The sequence below is a fragment of the Balaenoptera musculus genome, chromosome 8, assembly GCF_009873245.2.
Source record: "Balaenoptera musculus isolate JJ_BM4_2016_0621 chromosome 8, mBalMus1.pri.v3, whole genome shotgun sequence".
NCBI lineage: Eukaryota > Metazoa > Chordata > Mammalia > Artiodactyla > Balaenopteridae > Balaenoptera > Balaenoptera musculus.
The window spans coordinates 82,581,024-82,602,640 of record NC_045792.1 but is presented as its reverse complement, the minus strand read 5'-3'; the positions used below and the strand labels follow the sequence as shown (position 1 = coordinate 82,602,640).

The 21,617-nt window shown below is 34.5% G+C and overlaps 1 protein-coding gene across 3 annotated transcripts in view; it reads right to left on the bottom strand.

The window, feature by feature from the left end:
- Positions 1–21,617, bottom strand: part of ELP4 (elongator acetyltransferase complex subunit 4) — a 226,676-nt gene that overhangs the window by 136,477 nt on the left and 68,582 nt on the right. For all 3 annotated transcript variants that reach the window (XM_036860381.1, XM_036860382.1, XM_036860383.1), the window contains exons 6-7: positions 10,899–10,983; positions 6,134–6,322 (exon numbers count right to left, since the gene is read on the bottom strand). In XM_036860381.1, coding sequence (XP_036716276.1) covers positions 6,134–6,322; positions 10,899–10,983 — 274 coding nt within the window. The remainder of the gene's footprint in view (positions 1–6,133; positions 6,323–10,898; positions 10,984–21,617) is intronic.

Below are 21,617 nucleotides of genomic sequence, written 5' to 3'. Positions count from 1 at the left end.
TCCTGTGCTGTGATGAAAATAATCTCTAACCCAAAGGAAATAAACTATTTCAAGTTCAAAGTTATGAGGCTGAGCAGAAAATAGTTCAAATGCACATTTAAAAATAATTTTTTTCCACTCTACTTGCAAAAGTCTTATTACAACAACAAGTTAAAGTCAGCTTCGAATCTATATCATTATTTTCCCTATTTTAACTTTTCCCCCTCTTTGCAATTTCCTTAACTATGTGTTCCTTCTCTACAATGAAATTAAACATGGGAAGCATGCCAAAAGTACAATAAAGGGTAACTAATCATTACTGTACAGGTCTGACAGAATGCTAATAACTAAAGTAAGAACACTGATTGGCTGTTTTTTTTTGAACTTCATGTAATCTTTATTTATTTATTTTTTAACATCTTCATTGGAGTATAATTGCCTTACAATGGTGTGTTAGTTTCTGCCGTATAACAAAGTGAATCAGCTATACATAAACATATATCCCCATATCTCCTCCCTCCCACCCTCCCTATCCCACCCCTCTAGGTGGACACAAAGCACCGAGCTGACTTTCCTGTGCTATGTGGCTGCTTCCCACTAGCTATCTCTTTTACATTTGGTAGTGTATATATGTCCATGCCACTCTCTCACTTCGTCCCAGCTTACCCTTCCCCCTCCCCGTGTCCTCAAGTCCATTCTCTACGTCTGCGTCTTTATTACTGCCCTGCCCCTAGGTTCTTCAGAACCTTTTTTTTTTTTTAGATTCCATATATATGTGTTAGTATACGGTCTTTGTTTTTCTCTTTCTGACTTACTTCACTCTGTATGACAGTCTCTAGGTCCATCCACCTCACTACAAATAACTCAATTTTGTTTCTTTTTATGGCTGAGTAATATTCCATTGTATATATGTGCCACATCTTCTTTATCCATTCATCTGTTGATGGACACTTAGGTTGCTTCCATGTCCTGGCTATTGTAAATAGAGCTGCAATGAACATTGTGGTACATGACTCTTTTTGATTATGGTTTTCTCAGGGTATATGCCCAGTAGTGGGATTGCTGGGTCGTATGGTAGTTCTATTTTTAGTTTTTTAAGGATCCTCCATACTGTTCTTCATAGTGGCTGTTATCAATTTACCTTCCCACCAACAGTGCAAGAGGGTTCCCTTTTCTCCACACCCTCTCCAGCATTTATTGTTTGTAGATCTTTTGATGATGGCCATTCTGACTGGTGTGAGGTGATAGCTCACTGTAGTTTTGATTTGCATTTCTCTAATGATTAGTGATGTTGAGCATCCTTTCATGTGTTTGTTGGCAATCTGTATATCTTCTTTGGAGAAATGTCTATTTAGGTTTTCTGCCCAGTTTTGGATTGGGTTGTTTGTTTTTTTGATATTGAGCTGCATGAGCTGCCTGTATATTTTGGAGATTAATCCTTTGTCAGTTGCTTTGTTTGCAAATATTTTCTCCCATTCTGAGGGCTGTGATTGGCTGTTTTTCCCCATCTAAGAGAAATAGATATTTTATATACTTTTAATCTAGTGTTACTTTATATAATATATTCAAATAAAGGTGTCACACTTCTATTATCTATAGATGTTTAATTATATGACAAAATTTCCAAGGACATCAAACTGCATTTCTATTTCCTGTCAGAATCTACTTTACTCTCAAATACCAAGCTCAAGCATCCAAAATACGTGCATATACTAATTGTCTGCTCCATCCATTCTATCTTTCATATTTCTGAAAAAACTCCAGGAGGATGGGACCTTGTTTGTCTTGTTCACTACTATATCCCCATGGATGCCTAGAATAGTACTTGCAATAAATATTTGTTGATTGAATAAAGTATTCAATCACCATTTAAACCTTGACTTAGAGTCTGCAGGGAAGGCACTGGTCATAGTCGAGAGGAAGTTGATGTATGATGTTAAAAAGAGTCATGTTACAACAAGGTGATGTTACTAAGACTTCAATGGCCATCTGACTTCAGCCAAGCTTCCTAACCTGTCTAACCTGTGAGAAGATCCTGTCCATGTTGTTCATAAAAAGAGGCAGAAAGCTGAAGATTTCTATTACTTCGATGGACTTGTGTACCTTAGTTTTTGTAGCCTGATCTCTGTTCAAATTCTCAGTTTTGGGGGTCTGTTTAAGTAACAATAGTGAAGGTGACAATTGTTGACATATAATGAGTGCCTACCATGTGCCAGCACTGGGTGAGCACATGTTATTGCTAATCCTCTGAATTTTTACAAATGAAGAAGCTGAGGCTGAGAAAGTTAGGACTTGACTAAGACCAAATTACTAATTGGGTCTATCTCCCTCCAAAGCCCAGGCTCTTTCTATCATTGAATGCTACTTTGTGCACAGTCTGCTTCTTAATTTTGACCCTATTTTGGTACTTCCATTGAATAAGCAGCAGAGCATGGTGGTTAAGAGTATGGTATTTGGAAGGGAAACGCTTAGATCTAAATCCTGTCACTCAAGTAGCTGTGTGATCTTGGGAAAGTCACTTAAATTTTCTGTCCCTTTTTCCTTATCTATTAAATGGAAATAATGATAGCACCAACAATATAGGATTATTATAAGAATTAAATGAGTTAATATTTGAAAAGATCTTAGGACTGCAACTGGCCTGTAGAAATCACTATGCAAGTTTTTATTAAACAAACTCACAGTTCCCTGGTTCTGTGTATGCATATGTCTTTGGTTAGCTTTGTAAGCATACTGCTTCCACTTCTTACTCTCTTTTCTTAGCCTAAACATTGTGATTTTCCTTGCCAGTCTTTAAGAGTTATTTAGAGTTTTATCCACTATTTATATCATGACTGGTTTAAGCGAACTGTTAAGTTTTACATTTTCTCCTAAGTATTTTCATAAAAAACCAAATATATGGTCAGATGTCCTGTTCAAAGAGCAAGGGAATAATTTATTTGTTTTTTTTTATAGCTCCACTGATATTAGGACCAGAAGACTACTATACAATAGCTAGGCAAAATTGTCTAGGGAAGAGACTGTGGTATAAGATCACCAAAGTCTGACCTTATGTTTTCCTATTTCCTTTTCAAAATAGTCTCTTTACTGGTATTTTATTTTATTTTATTTTTAAAAGTTTTTTAAAATTTTTATTTATTTATTTATGGCTGTGTTGGGTCTTCATTTCTCTGCGAGGGCTTTCTCTAGTTGTGGCAAGTGGGGGCCACTCTTCATCGCGGTGCGCGGGCCTCTCATTATCGCGGCCTCCCTTGTTGCGGAGCACAGGCTCCAGACGCGCAGGCTCAGCAATTGTGGCTCACGGGCCTAGTTGCTCCGCGGCATGTGGGATCTTCCCAGACCAGGGCTCGAACCCGTGTCCCCTGCATTGGCAGGCAGATTCTCAACCACTGCGCCACCAGGGAAGCCCTACTGGCATTTTAAAAAGCAGAATTTAAATAATATCTTTTTCAGTTTTACAAGAATTCAAATATATCTATAAAATACCAAAATTCAAATATTGCTTTATGTTCAGGGGTGTACATAGGATGATTTGAAGTCTTCTGATAGTATTACTGCTCTTCCCTTACACAGAGGCTAGAGGAATCACTGTCACAAACATTCACAATAGGTTTGGAATCTCTTCTCTAAATAATAATGATGATCACTACCAAAATGGCTTTAGAAATTTTTTTCTTTCTTTTCTTTATTGCACAGGCACCTTTGAAATAAATTTTAAAATTACATATATACGTATATTTATTTCATAATTATTTTGGTTCTTAAATTTAGGTCTTTGATTCATTCTGAATTAATTTTTGTATATGGTGTGAGGTAAGGGTCCAAACTTCATTCTTTTGCATGTAGCTATCTAGTTGTCCCATGCCATTTGTTGAAAGGTTATTCTTTTCTTATTGAATGGTCTTGGCACCCTTGTTGAAAATTTGTTGACCACAGATGTACGGGTTTATTTCTAGACTGTCAATTCTATTCCATTGTTTTATATGTCTATTCTTATTCGAGTACTCAAGTACTCCCTGGAGACCTCCAAGTTTCAATTACATCTGCTATATTTCTGTTACGTAATTAAATGTAAAGTTCTCACAGACCTTTGGAGTGTCACCAAGCATAGTCCTTGTTTCTTTGATTTGCTTGAATATGTCATTTAAGTTCAGACCTCAGTTGTGAAACAGGGATAATGCTTAACGTATCCAAGGACAGGAGCTTAATTCAGATGAACCCTTCAAGTCCTTTCTATTTAGCTCTAAGGTTAAAGATTTGAGATTTACTAGCTTTGAAAGAATGAGTTCCAGAATACAAATCTGTTAGATATTGTAGTAGAATTTTCCCATAATATGGTTCTAGAATCTGATTTTCTGGGTTCAAATTATGGTTTCTCAAGTATTTAACCTTGATCTAATTTCTGAATTTCTCTATACCTCAGTTTCCTTATATGTAAAATGGAGATAATAGCATTTACATAAAAATTCTATACAAATTGTTAGGTCCTGACTTAGTGTTTTTTATTTGCTAGTTGCTCTCATTGTTGTTATAATTGCTATTTCTTAGAGAAGTAAAACAAAGCTCAAAACTTCTCTGCTATAATTCATTCCAAATCAAAGTGTTTTAGTATGTACATTAGAAAAAATGATTTCAGTGATTTAGTTACTTTGACTTTCACATTCCATTCATTGCAGCAGGTATTTCAGTTATATTATTTCTAGTATCATGTTATAGTATATGTGTACATATATACATACATACTGTGGAAACAGTCCCAAACTTGCCCCTTGAACACTGTTAAGAAAAGAACTTTTTTGAACCAATGAGGAAATCTTACAAAGACCCCTCTTTCTCTGGGGAGACTGGCCTCTTTTTATGAGAGTGTAACTTCAGGAGAAATATATATAGAAACAAGGAGGGAAGACGGGGACTAGTCCTATTCAGATCAGCTTTTTTCCCCAATGTTTTTTACTGTGGTAAAGTACATATAGTGTAAAGTTTACCATTTTAACCATTTTTTAAAAATAAAAAAATAAATAAATTTATTTATATATATATTTATTTATTTATTTATGTTTGGCTGCGTTGGGTCTTCGTTGCTGCACACGAGCTTTCTCTAGTTGTGGCGAGCAGGGGCTACTCTTCATTGTGGTGGCTTCTCCTGTTGCAGAGCACGGGCTCTGGGCCCAAGGGCCTCAGTAGTTGTGGCATGCGGGCTCAGTAGTTATGGCATGCGGGCTCTAGAGTGCAGGCTCAGTAGTTGTGGTGCACAGGCTTAGTTGCTCTGCGGCATGTGGGATCTTCCTGGCCCAGGGCTCAAACCCATGTCCCCTGCATTGGCAGGTGGATTCTTAACCACTGTGCCACCAGGGAAGCCCTTAACCATTTTTAAGTGTACAGTTCAGTAGTATTAAACACATTCATAATGTTGTGCTACCATCACCACCAGCCATCTCCAGAACTCTGTGCATCTTGTAAAACTGAAACTCCATACCCATTAAAATAATAACTCTCATTCTCTCCCACCCCCAGCACCTGGCAACTACCATTCTATTTTCTGTCTCTATAATTTTGACTACTCCAAGTATGTCATATAACTGGATTCACAGTATTTGACTTTCAATGATTGACTTATTTCACTGAGCCTAACGTTCTCAAGATTTATCCCTGTTGTAGCACATGTGAGAACTTCCTTCCTTTTTAAGGCTGAATAATATCCCGTTGTGTGGATATGCCACATTTTGCTTATCTATTCATCTGTCAGTGAACAGTCGGGTTGCTTCTACATTTTAGCTGTTGTGAATAATGCTGCTATACATGGGTGTAAAAATATCTCTTCAAGATCTATACGCAGATCAGCTTTATGATCAACGACAAGATATGATATCAACCTCATGTCACAATGATACTAGCAAGTTCACAATAAATCAAAGAAAAAAATAATAAAATTAGTGAAGATGAAATTACCACATACTCGCTGTATATTAAAACCACAAGTACTAGGGAATTGAATAATCTAAAGGACATCTTGCTGCTCTGGCATTTCAAGCATCTGAAGTCTCTTTTATCCAAATGGCACATGAAAATAATTTACCGGATTCATAAAGCACTTATAAACTGCTCTTCACTATAAACCACGAGTTAGGAGAAAGTAGTTTTGGAAAGTTCTTACCTGGATAAGGTGTGTTGGCACTGTGATGATACAGGCTGAAAGAGAGGTTCGCAGAAGACCACGGAGCATATAGAGGAACTTCGTAAGACTGTGACTGCTGTCACAGTTTTCTGTCCAGCAAATGTCATCTCCCCACAAAGGTGAACCAAGATTCTGGATTCCTATTCTTAAAATGTTTTTCTGTTTTTTCTAAGGGAAAGTGAGAAGGAGGTAAACACATTAAGTTTTATTAAACAACAGGATACCTACGTCTTTTACTTTTATCTGCCGGTTCTTATTTTTATTCAAAACAGATCAGGGAGATAATGTCAACAGACGTAGTAAAAAGTTTTATGTATTATCAATAATAAGGCAATATAAAGGAAACCTTTTAGATTACAAGACTATAAAAAAATAGCAGAACTGTTGTTTTGTTTTTTCTTTTGGAAAATTTGAAGTGTATCACAAGCCTCAAGCTTTTGTTTCCAAATCTTAACGGTGACTAAGAATTATGTTTGAGGCAATTAAAGTAATACATAACAAATCACAGGTAATAATAAAGAGAATCTAAACTAGAATGCTTACAAACCATTCTTAGTATTACAAAACTCTGTAAGTCTTTCAATAAACTACAGAGTGCTCAATATTTCTCAGATAAATTCTATCATGTCCACCGCCTACTATTTTGTTTGAAGGAAGTTTAAAAATGTATTTTTGGGGGTTTAGCATTTTACACTTGCCTCTATTTTTTCTTCTTGAAGCTATTTTTATGTAACAATTTGACATTTTCAATAAAACTTAACAGGTGAATGTTTAGAACTTGATCCCATTGACATTAAGGTCATAATAATAGTGAATGATATTTCTTGGGAAAAGAGTATTGAAAAACCATTAAATAAAAGCTAAAATGATTGTCAATAAATGTTTGCCAGCAGATGTGTTTATAATAAATTCTACTGTTTGGGTTATTCTAACTGAACAAATGTTTTGCAAATGCTTCCCTTAGCAATTCAGCAAAATTTCCAGGCAAAGGAAGGAGCTCTTAGCAAAACCTGGCACATGGAAATAACTGGAAAATTCATTATTACAATTCTAACGGGGAAAATAAGACTATTCTCCCAAAGCAAAGATTTGGAACATGCCACTTTAGATGTGATTTCTGATGAAACAAGATCCGAAAATATATATATCACTTGCTGTTGCTACAGAATACCACTAATAAAATTTATTAGCCAACTAGTTATTGCCCAATACTATATATATATATATATATATATATATATATATATATATATACACACACAATATATAATATCTCCCTGATATTAGACACACAAGTGATTTTTTGTATTCCTTTTCAAGGAGAATTTGTTGACAAAAGAAAGTAGGGAAAATGAATAAAATGTTGAAATGTTAGAAGAGGGAAGACTAAGGAGACAATAGTAAGATGGGTAAGATACAGACTTAAAGTCTGCATTGTGCAACTAAGTAGATGTATGATTTTGGGTAAAACAAGTATATTACTTAGGCCTTAGTTTTCTCATCTCTAAAATAAAAAGGATAGAATAGAACATTGCTGTATGAGACCATATAATTCTTCAAATATATAAAGTGACACAATGGCCTGGATAAAACTGCGAGAATGAGATTTTAAAAAGAGGAATTTAGTCTATGCACATTTGAGAAAAACTTTCTGACTTCTAGGACCTAAAGCACAATGACAATATCAAGGCAGTTGGTCCTATTTTCTTTTCTGGTTGCCTTGAGGTTATGATGACAACCACCTAAGATACTATATGTGGTGATCCTCAACAGTCCCTAAAAATTGTTTTCTTTTTATTTCTGCATTACTTGAATAAAATGAAGTAATATGATGTACCATGGTATATGTCAGAAGTATAAATAAATTTCCAGTGAGTTCCTATATCTGTGAAATATGATAGGTTATTCATTTTTATGTATTACTTACAAACTCAGAATTTAAACAAAATGGCAAGATTAAGGTTCATTCTTCTCATCCTTAAACTTGTTATCTTATGAACTGTAGCTTAAGTTAGATTCCTAACAGAAAGAGCAACCTGGAAAAAAAAGAGAGAAAATTCCTCCCCCACCCCAAATCTAGATATTAGAATGAAATCTGGTGGTAAAAGGAGAGCAGCCTCATATTGTTTACCCTGTCAACATTTCAGAAACTAAAGGTCAGCTGTATTTTAACCCACAGTCACCATTACCTACTACTGTTGTATCAAAAAGTTTACACAAGTTTATAACAAAAATGCTGTCAGGTGCAGAATCATGAGAACCACAGTTTAGTGACTTTGACAGTTACACTGATATACACATATAGAAAGAATGAAAATATTAAGCCAGAGAATGAATGAGTGATAAGATATTTAAGTGAAGTAGGTACACAGCACATTAGAACATAATTGAGCATAATACTTCAACACAGGGAATACATTTATATTTTAAAAAATATGACAGTATTGTAAAAACAAAGGCTGAGTTACAAATTTCCTGTGTTGTTTGGGACATATAATTCCTTGCTACACCATATAATAATGGGGCATACTGTAAGGCATAATAAAATTAAAAAAATAAATGTTTGCTGAGAGCTGAACAATAAATAAATTTATCCCTACGAGAAGATCTAAAATATTTAATCTGGTACTCTAAGTAAAATCAATGTTCAAATTTCACTTATTGTATTATTTCTTAGATATCTGAAAATCAAAAATTAAAAATAAAATTATGACAGCGATTTGTAAATGTTTCCACTCCAAGTATCTTTACGGATGACCTACAATACTTTACTTACTACTGTTATTAATTATATGGTAGTATATAATATTCTGTTCCTTAGAGTCTATTTCTATTTGTTGCCTCCAACTAGTTTAGTTTATTTGAAAATGTTGTGATAGAGAAAGTAAGATGAAAATATCCTTTTAAAAAGTAGGATTTATTTCAGTGTCAGAATATTATTTTGACTCGGGAATAATATTTTTTGAAGTAGTGCCTGATAGATGCATTTCTGTGGCTTTCGGAAGTAATCTAAAGTTTCTGAGGCAGATGTATAGACTAGGTAATTTAGCCAATGATGTAATCCATAATTTAAAAATATACAAATTCATTAACTATATTTTAGTTCTAATAAAATTGGAAATATATATTTATAATAACTTATTGGCATATTTAATTTAATTTAAAATTTGTTTTTAGCATTCCTGGTATTCACCATAAAAATGTATGTCTCAACCCTGTTTAATCTTTTTTTTTTTTTTTTTTTTTTAACCCTGTTTAATCTTTATGAAGGTCAAAAGTTATAGAACCTCTGGTTCAGAGACCCAAACCAGTTTGTTGTCTATCAATGTTCATGAAATAAAATATTGTTTACTGAAAACAGTGTTGATTCATAGTCAAATAAACAAGTAAGAAAACAAACCTTTCATTCTATTCCAATAACAGCTTTTTAAGGGTTCTTTGGATGTGTGTGTGTGTATACATATCCATATATGTAAGTATAAGGGTATCTCTTTGTTACTGCCTTTGCTTTTTTTGCATTCTATAAAATTTCTTGCTCTTAGAAGATGTGTCATCATCCTACAAGAGCAGCAGCTCTGCACACTGTACCACAGGAACTGTTATGACATGCCTGTTTCCATAGTTACCAGAGCAAGTGGGGAGAGGTGTCTGTCAGGGACCAATTACCTCTCCAGACGGGCACTGCCACCAAAGAGAAGACATGGTGCCCATAAATCTTAGCTAGGACCAAAAATGGAACAACAATGAGCAAAATAAAACTGTACTAAATACCAAGGGCCATCACAAAAATTGTAACATACATGAAAAACCATCTATAAATGAATGTCTGTGCTTTGCCATACACACATAAGTATTTTCAACCTGCTATTAAACTGATGATCAAAACAAATTTTAAAAGTATTTATTTTGCCATGGACAAAGTGTTAAATATAGCAATAAAGCTTATAAGAATATTTAAAAATCTATGATATGAATTAAGAGCAAATGTAGTTGATAATGCTGAAAATAAGACTTTTGGCTTTTTTGTCTTCTTCAATAAAAATAATGGTGCTCTGGAAATAATTCCGCTAAAATACTATAAATGAAATGCAAAACTTTTAGCAGCAATAGCAATTAAAATCACTGAGGAAGAATTGTGAAAGGCATGATATCTAGAAATAAAATTTCCCTCATTTTGTTTAAGTTAAACTAACCGGAACATTTTTAATAGCAGGAATCCAGAGGAAGTTTTTAAAAATAGAGCTACAGAGAAATAGTTAACTTATAAAATGTTTTAATGTAACAAATAAAAATGCATCTTTTATTCAATGAGACAACTCAAAGCATAATATAATAAATAAAATCTTGAAATAATTAATTCTTACTCATAAGATAATTTAACATTAAGGCCTAAATGACAGAAATAAAAAAATTTAGATAGAAAAGTACAAGTCTTGCAGATTTAACAGTAATTTTCAAACTGTGGTATTTAAACTCCAGGTACTACAAATACATAATTAAAAATAATTAATGTTGACAATGTATGTGAACTTCTTATGTGCATCCACTGAGAACTTAGCTAAAATTCTAAATACACATTTACAGTCAAACTAAGGCTGCCTGTGCTCTGCTTATTTACATCCTCTATGCTTAGAAACAGCTTGTTCGCTGTTGATTATTCTAAGACCTTCTGGGTCTACCCCTAGAGAGTTTAAAAACAGCATTACATACATGATTATAAAAAGGCTTTGAAGGTACTCAATACCTGGGGATTGGATCCATCAAATCCTTCCTCATAAATGATGTTCTGGATAAACTGCAGCAGCTTTATGTAGCCATGGTTCAAAGAACTGTTGACAAGAAGTGGTTCAAATGCATAAATGGGCTTATTACACAGGAAATATAAACTGTAAGCTAAAACTTTAAATAAATAATTAAAAGATATACATTTATGAGACTATACTTAAATATAAGACAAAATAGTATAAGGCATTCTAAAATAAAAAGTCAGTACATCCATGGAATAAGTTGCAATGCCCTATATTAACTAGGTCAATGTTCTTGACATCATGGGAAGATAAAAATCTGTGGAGACTGAGATGACTTAATTATGTCAGGCTTAGTTACCTCCAAGAAAATTAATGATTTAATGAAGCAACCTAAAAGATGAAGCCACTATAGCTTTTCAGGAGTAATCATAGATAATTAACACACAGTTAATGAACTGCTATGCCAAGTACACCTGAATCAATGTCCTGATCACCTAAGCTCATCTTCCATCAAAGTTTTAATATTCTTAGAACAAATCGCTAAAATAATATTAATTCAAAAACAATTTTTAAAGAAAAGTGAAGACAAGTGAATATAAGCTCCACTTCTGTCTGTAAAAAAAAGACAATAAGACAAATGTATGAATTTAAGAAGATAAACTGTTTCCCACATGAATATTAGCATTAATGTTACTATTTCAAAATATTTTACAAGTGCTATGAAACATAACAAAAATTTAGTAAGAGTGAAGAAAATCTGATTTAACATTAACTGAATTTAAGATTCTTCATAATGGACAACCTGTGTGCTATATCTGAACATTAAATGTCATGATAATGAAATTCTGGAACACTGCAATTTCATCGAAATTGAAGTGCCTAATACTGTAAAAGCTGCAGGTGATCTTAAAAATACAAAAGTATTGGGACTTCCCTGGTGGCGTAATGGTTAAGAATCTGCCTGCCAATGGAGGGGACACAGGTTTGAGCCCTGGTCCGGGAAGATCCCACATGCTGCGGAGCAACTAAGCCTGTGCGCCACAACTACTAAGCCTGCGCTCTAGAGCCCGCGAGCCACAACGGAGCCCTCGTGCCACAACTCTTGAAGCCTGTGCGCCTAGAGCCCATGCTCTGCAACAAGAGAAGCCACCGCAATGAGAAGCCTGCACATCGCAACGAAGAGTAACCCCCGCTCGCCGCGACTAGAGAGTGCCCAAGTGCAGCAATGAAGACCCAATGCAGCCAAAAATAAATAAATAAATTTATAAAAAAGAAAAAAATACAAAAGTATTTGCTTAACTGTGATCCTAAGTAAAGTGATCATATAGGCAGAAGTGCCTGCCATAAAGAAAAAAGGAAATATAATTTGAAGCATTCAGGTAACATTAAAGAATGTAAGTTAGGAAATGTAGCAAACTGCTTAAATTAATGTGTGCAATATCAATGGCAAGTGGTTCTTGCCACTTGCCACTGTAAACATTTTATAGAACAGTCACACCCAGCCCAAAAGTACCTCTCGAACAGCAACAAAAAAAGAAAACCAAGAGAAAAGAACGGTGTTCTGTGCAAAACAAGTATTACTCCAATTGAAGGATTTGGCAGTACAGTTATTTCTCATATACTTATTTCTCCATTTTCAATAAAAATACAATGGATTTCATGACCACATTTTTCTCCTTTTGTGAGGAAATGTGTCTATAAACAATGGTATTCTATAAGGACAACGATGTGACTATTTCACATCTTAACACGTATTTGTCCTCGCTAGCTCAACTTACAGAACACAGCGTTGCTGTTTGAACGCAGCAGATTCAATCCCTATCTGGGTCAGTTAGCTTTGCACAGGGGCTAAAATCTGCTCCAAGGCCTCATATTATGAAATGAATTCCAGCCAGCCATTTGACGAATCTCATATGGGTTAAAGGAGGGTGGATCAAAAACATATCCAGTGTATCCTAATCCACCAATAATGAATCTACCTAAGACCATTATTATTTCATATGTTCAAAAAGTTTCTTAAGCATTTTTCCCTCTGCCCCAAATTGTTCAATAATAAAATCTGCCTTAAGTATTTGGTAGTAAATTTGCTATCTAAAGGCACACTACTAAATACCACATACATAAATTACTTCTTAGTTTTTTAGTTGCCACCATTTATCCATTTCATCTTTTCACAGCCTGTTAAGATAACTATAGTAGGTCTAAGATTCTCTTCAATGGTTTGGGGCGGTTGTTCTCTTGATATGAGAACAAAAACAAGACATAAAGCCAAATACGTCTTAGTCTCTTTCCTTATTTCACATTGACATAAACAACCCAATCACTAACAGTGATTAGAACTTTATAATAAAGTAAATTTTCCGATCTAGTTAGATTCCTAGGAAAATGAACACTTTGATGACAAAATAAATGGGAAAAAAATCAATATTTATGTACATTGAGAATATTCATTTTTTGATACGTGGGATTAGAACTTTTAAAACTGAACTACTTTATATGGTATTAATATTAAAATACTAAGTATTGTTAACCTCCATGAGATAAATTTCCTTGTCAACAATATTTATAGTAATATATTTTTTTGCCGAAAATAAATATCTTGTCACCTAAATTTTTTTTTTTTTATTAAACCCCTTTAATTTTGAGGATGTTGCCTTTCTGTTTGTTCAGCAGTCTAGTAACTCATAAAACAGGAGTTGTCAAGAAGGAAACCCAGTTACAAATATGACTCTGGCTTCCTTATTAATGTTTCCAAACATTTCACAAAGGTTAGGTTATCATGGTGTTTATAACATATCTCAAAGGCAGCACATTTCAAATCATGTATTTTATTTTGCCTGATTTTCATTATTTTCAACAACTTTCATAGTAAAATTATCTATCTTGAAATTCTACAATGTCTTTAAAACTATAACAGTACAAAGAATATAAAAAAGTTATTAGAATTTTAATTTTTACCTTTAAAATATAAAGGGATCCAATCACCCAATGTAAACCTATATTCTGATGACCAAGTTTAAGATGTTTTAAAAAGTTGATAGAAAAAACTGAGACTTTCATGCCTATCAATATCCCTCCTCCCCTGATTTTCAGTAAGAGGTCTAATGGATATCTGCATCAGAGAATTTTAATTTATATCAACAAATGGCACTGGTTTTCCTGTGAAAGGTAATTCTGTCATTCAATCTCATTAAGAAAGATAAAAAACATTACTGTAAGAAAAAGAATCAGATGTATACCTAGAAAAGAAATCAAGTAGATAACGAATAACAGATAATTACCTTGCAGTTTCTCAGTGAACAAAGGAATACTTATAAAAGTATTAATGTGATCAAAGAATAAATGTAACAACAACAACAAAAAAACTTAGGTAACAGGAGACAAGATTTCATCTGTGAAAAAATAAATTAAAAAAATAAAATTAGTATATGTGAAATTAACTAGTTGATAAGTGAAAAGTTAACTCATAGAAAAGCTCTTGGATTTGTTTCTGATTGTAATTATATCAACTGGCAAAGTGTCTGGCACATAATAAATACTCAAAATCTTTTGCATCACTGTCACAACACTTGATCATTACGGTAACTTTGTGAGGTAAGTATAGCCATTATCTTCATTTTATGGTTGAGAAAATTAAGACCCATCAGGGGCAAGTAATTTGGCCATGGCTATACAACAATTAAGTAACAGAAGTGGCACTTAAAATTCAAGTTTTCTAAAACTTTGAGTTAAGTTCTTTTGGTTAAATTAGAGTGAGATCCACAGCGAGATCCAGATTCAATGAAAAGTCTGTGGGTTCAAATACACCAATGTGGCTCAGATGAGGTTTGAACACGGCTCCATTCAATAAAGTCAATGTATTCAGGTGTATAGTCTTAAGGAGGTATTTCTCTTTTAGTTGCACTGGTGAGAACTTCACCAATAAGCCTCACTAGTATTAACTTGGTGTATGGTTTATTAAGAAAATTCAATATTGAAAAGCATAAATTTACAAGTATACAAACTAGATACCAGTATAGCACAGTGGAAAGTATGCTTAAGATCTGGGTTCTGGTTCTATCTGTTCCAACAACTGTAGCAAAATGTGTGATGTGAGGCAAATTCTTTACTTTTTCTGTTCTGGGCTTCAAAATTTTCTCATCTGTAAACCGAAGGAGCTATACTAGATAATCTCTGTTGTCCATTCTGACTTAAAATTATATGATTCAAGGATGATTTTTCTTTTCTTTTAAGAATGACTTTTCTCATTAAAATGATTCATTGCTGGATTTTGAAAAATAAGAATTTCTGGTGCACTTAAGTATTGATTTAACTACTTGTTAGGAAGAGAAACTGTTATCACTACCAATTATGATTAACTTAAAGAGGAAGGATTTTTGACATTATGCAAGTCACTGAGAAAATATGATTTGTATTACTAAAAATCTATTCACACATATATTTCAGGTATTCATCTATGACAAAGAGTGAGACATACTTATAAGGCAGTAGGCACAATATCAAATGTTTCAACTAACTGTAAAACAGTTTGCTGAGCTAAAGTTATATTAGCATATAATTTGCATGTGACTACAAAGACTGTGAAGTCTATTCACAAGTAATTTTCAAGTTAAAAATTCCATTATTATTACACTGAACGATGTCATTTATTGATTTTTCTTTTCTGATGCTTTTCGCCTGACAACATTGGATTTGATTCTCTTCGCTATGGATACTCAACTAAGAGAAGAATATACAGAGATGTAATATTAGGGGCACAAAGGAGGGCTATGACCAGCACAAACCTCTGGAACACAGCTGGGAAAGTACTAAGATCATGAAGATGGAAGAATTGCATACATCCATGAAACAATCCACTGTCTGACAGGGACACTGTTGACAGTGATTATGATCTTTCATGAAAAATAATTCAGTTCAATTACTCTAATTTCCTTTAATTATTGATATAAAAAAGTCACTGAATTTTGTCTCCTACTATCCATCATTATTGCTGTCATCTCTCCAACTCTGGGTCACTACTGATCTTTCAAACACCCTGGCCTTTCAGTTTCTTGACCTCCTCTCTTCCAATGATCTTGTCTCCATTCTACCTACAATGCTCATTCCCATGGTCATACCTTAGATCTTGTCATCATCAATAACTGCTATCCTTGTATAATCTCAATTCATACACTCCCTCCCCGCAACCACCACTTTCTGTCTTTTCACTCGGAGTCCCATTTAACCAGAATAGTAGTTTTGCTGAGCAAGTGAGACAAAGCCAGAGAAGGACATGGAAGTGAAGATAAAAAAACTGACCATGGATCAATATGGTTAATTAGTTGAAAGAGTGTATCAAGGCAGGTGATAGATGATAGGCAATGGTACAGAGGTCTCAGTAAAGTCAAATGCTCGCATAGGGGCTCCCGCATAGCTTATTTATTTTACACATAGTAGTTTGTACTTCTTAATCCCCTATCCCTATCCTGCTCCTCCACCCTTCCCTCTCCTGACTAGTAACCACTAGTTTGTTCTCTATATCTGTGAGTCTCTTGCTGTTTTGTTATATTCATTCGTTTTATTTTTTAGATTCCATGCATAAGTGATAACATATATTTGTCTTTCTCTGACTTATTTCACTAAGCATAATACTCTTCAGCTCCATACATGATGTTGCAAATGGCAAAATTTCATTCTTTTTTTAATGACTGAGTAATATTCCATTGTATATGTATATCACATCTTCCTTATCCATTCATCTGTTAATGGATGCTTAGGTTGCTTTCATACCTTGGGTACTGTAAATAATCCTGCTATGAAGATTGGGGTGCATGTATCTCTTTGAATTAGTGTTTTCACTTATTTAGTCTTTTAAAACACTTTCAGGAGTGAGCTAAGTAATGTGGAAGGCAAAAGGAATATGGCCACAGTTCATGCGTGGGCCTCTATTTAAGGAGGAATTGAACTCCAAATGGGTTTTTCTCAAAGGAAAGAATGGGATAGGGAAAAGAGAGCTGATTGTCCAGATTGAAAATATTTGCTCAAGTACTTATATTTTTTTGCCAAAGGAGAAATAATTTTACTGATTCCTATAAATGGTATGATGGCAACAATGATAATGTACATTCTCACTTTTGATATACTTTCCTAGAATTGTTTTAATAATGTACACTTGTACAATTAACACGAGTGACATGTGTTTCTTCACACTATCTTTAACACAAGGCATTATCATTTCAAATATCTGACAGATGAAAAATGGTATCTCTGGTTTTTGTTTACAATTCTTTGATTATTAGTTAGCTTTATTAGCTATTTCTATATCTTCTTTTGAGAACAGCATGTTGATATCTTTTGCCCATTTTGCATTAGGGCACTCAATTTGTTTTTACTAATTTAAAAATGGTCTTAATTTACTAAATATGTATATGTATATACATACATATACACATATATATACACATTTGTATTTTTTAAAATTTTGAAACAATCTCAAATTTATAGAAAAGTTGCATATATCGAAAAATCTTTTTTCTCTGTTTCACTAGAGAATAAGTTGCTGACATGATGACCCATCACTTCTTAATAATTTACAGTATGAGTCCTAGAATGTCCAAGAACATTCCCCTACATAATGATAATATAACCATCTGACTTAGGATATTGATATAATTAGGAAACTGATACTACCATCAAATCTTCAGACCCCATTCAAGTTTTGCCACGTGTCCCAGTATCATCCTTTATTGCAAAAGGACTGAATTCAGAATCATATGTTGCACCCAAGTTGTCTCTTCAGTCTCCTTCAACCTGGAAATTCCTTAGATTTTTCTTGACTTTTATGGTCTTGACACTTTTGAGGATTACAGGCCAGCTATTTGGTAGAATGTTGCCAATTTGGGTTTGTCTGAGGTTTCCTCATGATTAGATGTAAATTATGAGTAGTTGGTAGGAATATCGCAGAAGTGTTGCTGAGATCTTCTCATTGCATGCTATCAGGTGATACATAATTTCAATTTGCCCCATTACTGGTGACGTTAATTTGATTAAGGTGATGTCTGCCAGGCTTCTCCACCATAAAATTATACTTTCCCCTTTGCAGTAGTCAATATTTTGTGGGGAGGTACTTTGAGGCTATGTAAATATCTTGTTCCTTAATAACTCACTCATTCATTCATTTATTTGTGTCTAAGTATTCGTGGCTTCCTGTTTTATTAAATGGGTTACAATCCATTATTATATTTATATATTTTGATGCTCAAATTGCCTCTTCTTTAGCCAGTGGCAGTTCTTTTGAGCTGGCTTCTGTATCCTTTTGACATACCCTCATCATTCTTTAAGCATTTGTAAGCATAGAAAGATGTTACAGGTTTATCTTTTTCTTTCCTTTGAATCAAACATTTCTCCATAGAGTTCTGATTCCTTCAAGTGGAGAACCACTAGATATACTCACTGCTATTTCCCTACTCCAAGAGTTTAAGACAGTCTCTTTAATTTTCCTCTATTACTTTTATAATTTTCATTTATTGTATTTAAATCTTTAACTCTTTGGAAATATAGTTTGATGTGAGATATAAGATAAAGATTTCACCATATTATCCTCAAATGATTATACTTTCCACACTTATTTGAAATCTCTCTCCATTATAAAAATGATGTTTGTTCGTTATAAAAATTCAAATATACAAAACAGGACTTCTCTGGTGGTGCAGTGGTTAAGAATCCGCCTGCCAATGCAGAGGACATGGGTTCGAGCCCTGGTCCGGGAAGATCCCACATGCCGTGGAACAACTAAGCCCATGCACCACAACTACTGAGCCTCTGCTCTAGAGCCTGCAAGCCACAACTACTGAGCCCGCCTGCCACAACTATTGAAGCTGGTGCGCCTAGAGCCTGTGCTCTGCAACAAGAGAAGCCATCGCAATGAGAAGCCCACACACTGCAACAAAGAGTAGTCCCTGCGTGCAGTGACGAAGACCTAATGCAGCGATAAATAAATAAATAAATAATAAATAAATTTAAAAACCAAACATACAAAACATACAAGGAATAGAAAAAAAAAAATCCAAAATCCACCACCCAAAGGTGAACATTGTTAACAGTTTGATGAACATCCTTTCAGACATCTCTCTATGTCAATCCTTCCTTCTCTTACTGAGAAAAAATACTGTGGGATGTTAAGAAGTATGCTGATAAAAATGTTTTTGATTCTGAAAAGAGTATTTTACCAATAAACAAATATAAACTGGGTTATTATAACTACTTATTTGTTTAATTTTGGCATTTCTCTCATAGCTTTTTCAACACTGATATACACTGAGTTTCACAGTATAAGAAGATTTAGCTTAGTCGTTCATGGGTTTATTTGACCAAATATCACTAAGTATATTTAAGAAACTAAATTAACATCTACTGAATTTGTGTTAGAAAAGAATTTGGGAAAAGCTATTTAAAATTTTATGTAAACAGGATTGTACTCTGTGTCCTATTACTATACTCCGCTTTTTCGCTCTATTTTATCTTGGATGCTAAACTCAGTAACCACCCCAGGTCTCTTATGCAGAAAAAGCTGCTGCACAACCTCTCCACTACATCCACTGCTGCAGTCTCCACAGCTACCATCAGCCTTAGATCTTAGTAAAAGCTACAGTGCCCACGAGCCTCCAAAGGATAACTGGATTTCCTTTGGAGGGTGGTGGGCACTTGACTCTAACTAAGTAAAGTTGCAACTTTGACTACTTTCCTCAATATTTGGGAGATTTGGTTGGCATCCCCTTTGTTCTCCAGTGTCATTTTCAAACCACTCCTCCTCGCCTACTTTCTAGTAAAACAAAACACACAAAAAACTCCATGCCTTTAAAAAAAAAATATTTAGCCAACCCCAATCATTCTCTTTTTAAGCTGCTGCCATTATCAAGCTTCTGGACATTTCCCTCTATCAACTGAAGATGTTGTACCTGGTTTACAGTCCTAATTCAAACATCTTATTCTCAATCAACACTTCTAATCTTGGTAACTTGCTTTGTTCATTTACCCTCACTATTAAGATTAGTCCACTGCCGGTCTACTACCCCTTCTTTTTCTCCTCCCGTATCAACAGCAGCTGTTATCGATTCATTTTCTTTAGCCTAGAGTATGGGGTCCATCATTTTGCTCACCTTTTAATACTTCTCTGCTCTTTGTCCTTCTGCTGATGGCATCTGGCAAAACTTCAATCCTGTTTGCACCCAGGAATCAGCACAGATGCAAGAAAGTCACACAGCCCGACAGACTGGTACCCCCATAAATATTTGATACTTCTCCAGTCCGCGTATTCTTCCAGTCTGTGAAACAACCATTTCAAACCTTCCCCATTTAACCCAAACTCCTAAGAGGTAAGTAACTGTTCCTTAGTGGATGATCCTGCCTATTATTCACTAAGTAAAGAGAAGACATCCATATTTTCAGCGTTACTCAAGACCCTGCCTACAACTGTACAAACCTATTTGTTTGCATCTACACTGTTCTCTTATGCTTCCTTTCCCTCCTTCCCTCCAGTGGAGGAAATGTTATTATATCTTAAAGGTCAGTCCTTCCACACCTGCTCTGAGGCACCTCCTGCTTTTTCCAGAAAAAACTCTGACTACCCCCTAACATTTATTTGGTATTTCCTATGTACTAAGCAGTGTTCAAAGAGTATTACTTTTAGACCAATTTCATAGATAGGTAACAGAGGTAGTGAGTGGTTTAAGAATTTTCCTAAGGCATTAGTAATCTGCCCAATGGCATATAGTTAGAAACTGCTGCTACCTCTTCATCCATTCCCTTTTTAATGAATTTTTTCCCACTTACATTTAAACAGAACAAAACAGAAAAAAAACAAAAAACAAAAACAAAAAAAACCAAAAAAAAACCCCCAAACCAAAACCAAAAAAAACCCCACAACAACTTTTGTCACCCCAAATCTCTTCCAATTATTGCTTTTTCTCTGTCCCTTCATGAACAAATTTCTTAAAAGAATGGTATGACCCCTGCCTATCTCTCTGAACTCATCTTCCTGTAGCCCTTGCTTTCACTCACTCTGTTTCAGCAACATGGCCTTTCAGGTTCTTGAAAACACCAAGTTCTTTCCTTTCTTACTACACCTGCTGTTCCCTCCTCCAAGAACACTTCTTGGCTTAGTGGTCTTTGTATGACCACCTTCTTATTTCTTTTTCTTCAAGTCTCAGGTACAGGTCTTCAGAGAGGCCTCATCTGAACACAACTCAAAGTTTATTTCCCCCACTCAATTTATGGAAAGTGTTCTTTGTCTTTATATTACTTATCACAATTCATAATGGCATATATATCTGTTTGTTTACTTGCTTTTTTAAAAAAAAATTTGTGTGCTTTCTTGCTCAATTGTAACCTATAAATGGTCAAGGATAACAGCTGCTTTGTTTACTACAATAAACCTAGAGCTTAACATAATTCTAGGCTCATAAAAGGTACTCAGGGGCACACAAGGTGCTCACGTCAGAGAAGGTGTTCAATAAATATTGTTAGATATATGCTTATGTCTACTTATATCTGTAAGCGGTACCATCCTAGTTCTAATGTCTGAAAAGCATTCTTGATATTCCCTTCGCCCTTTTCCCCAACCTCAATGAAATCAAAGAGATCAGAGAGGTAGCTAGCAATAAGATTAGGTAAGGACATGTAGACCTTATGGATCTCTGTTAGGATATAGGTTTATTATTCTGAATGAGATGAGAATT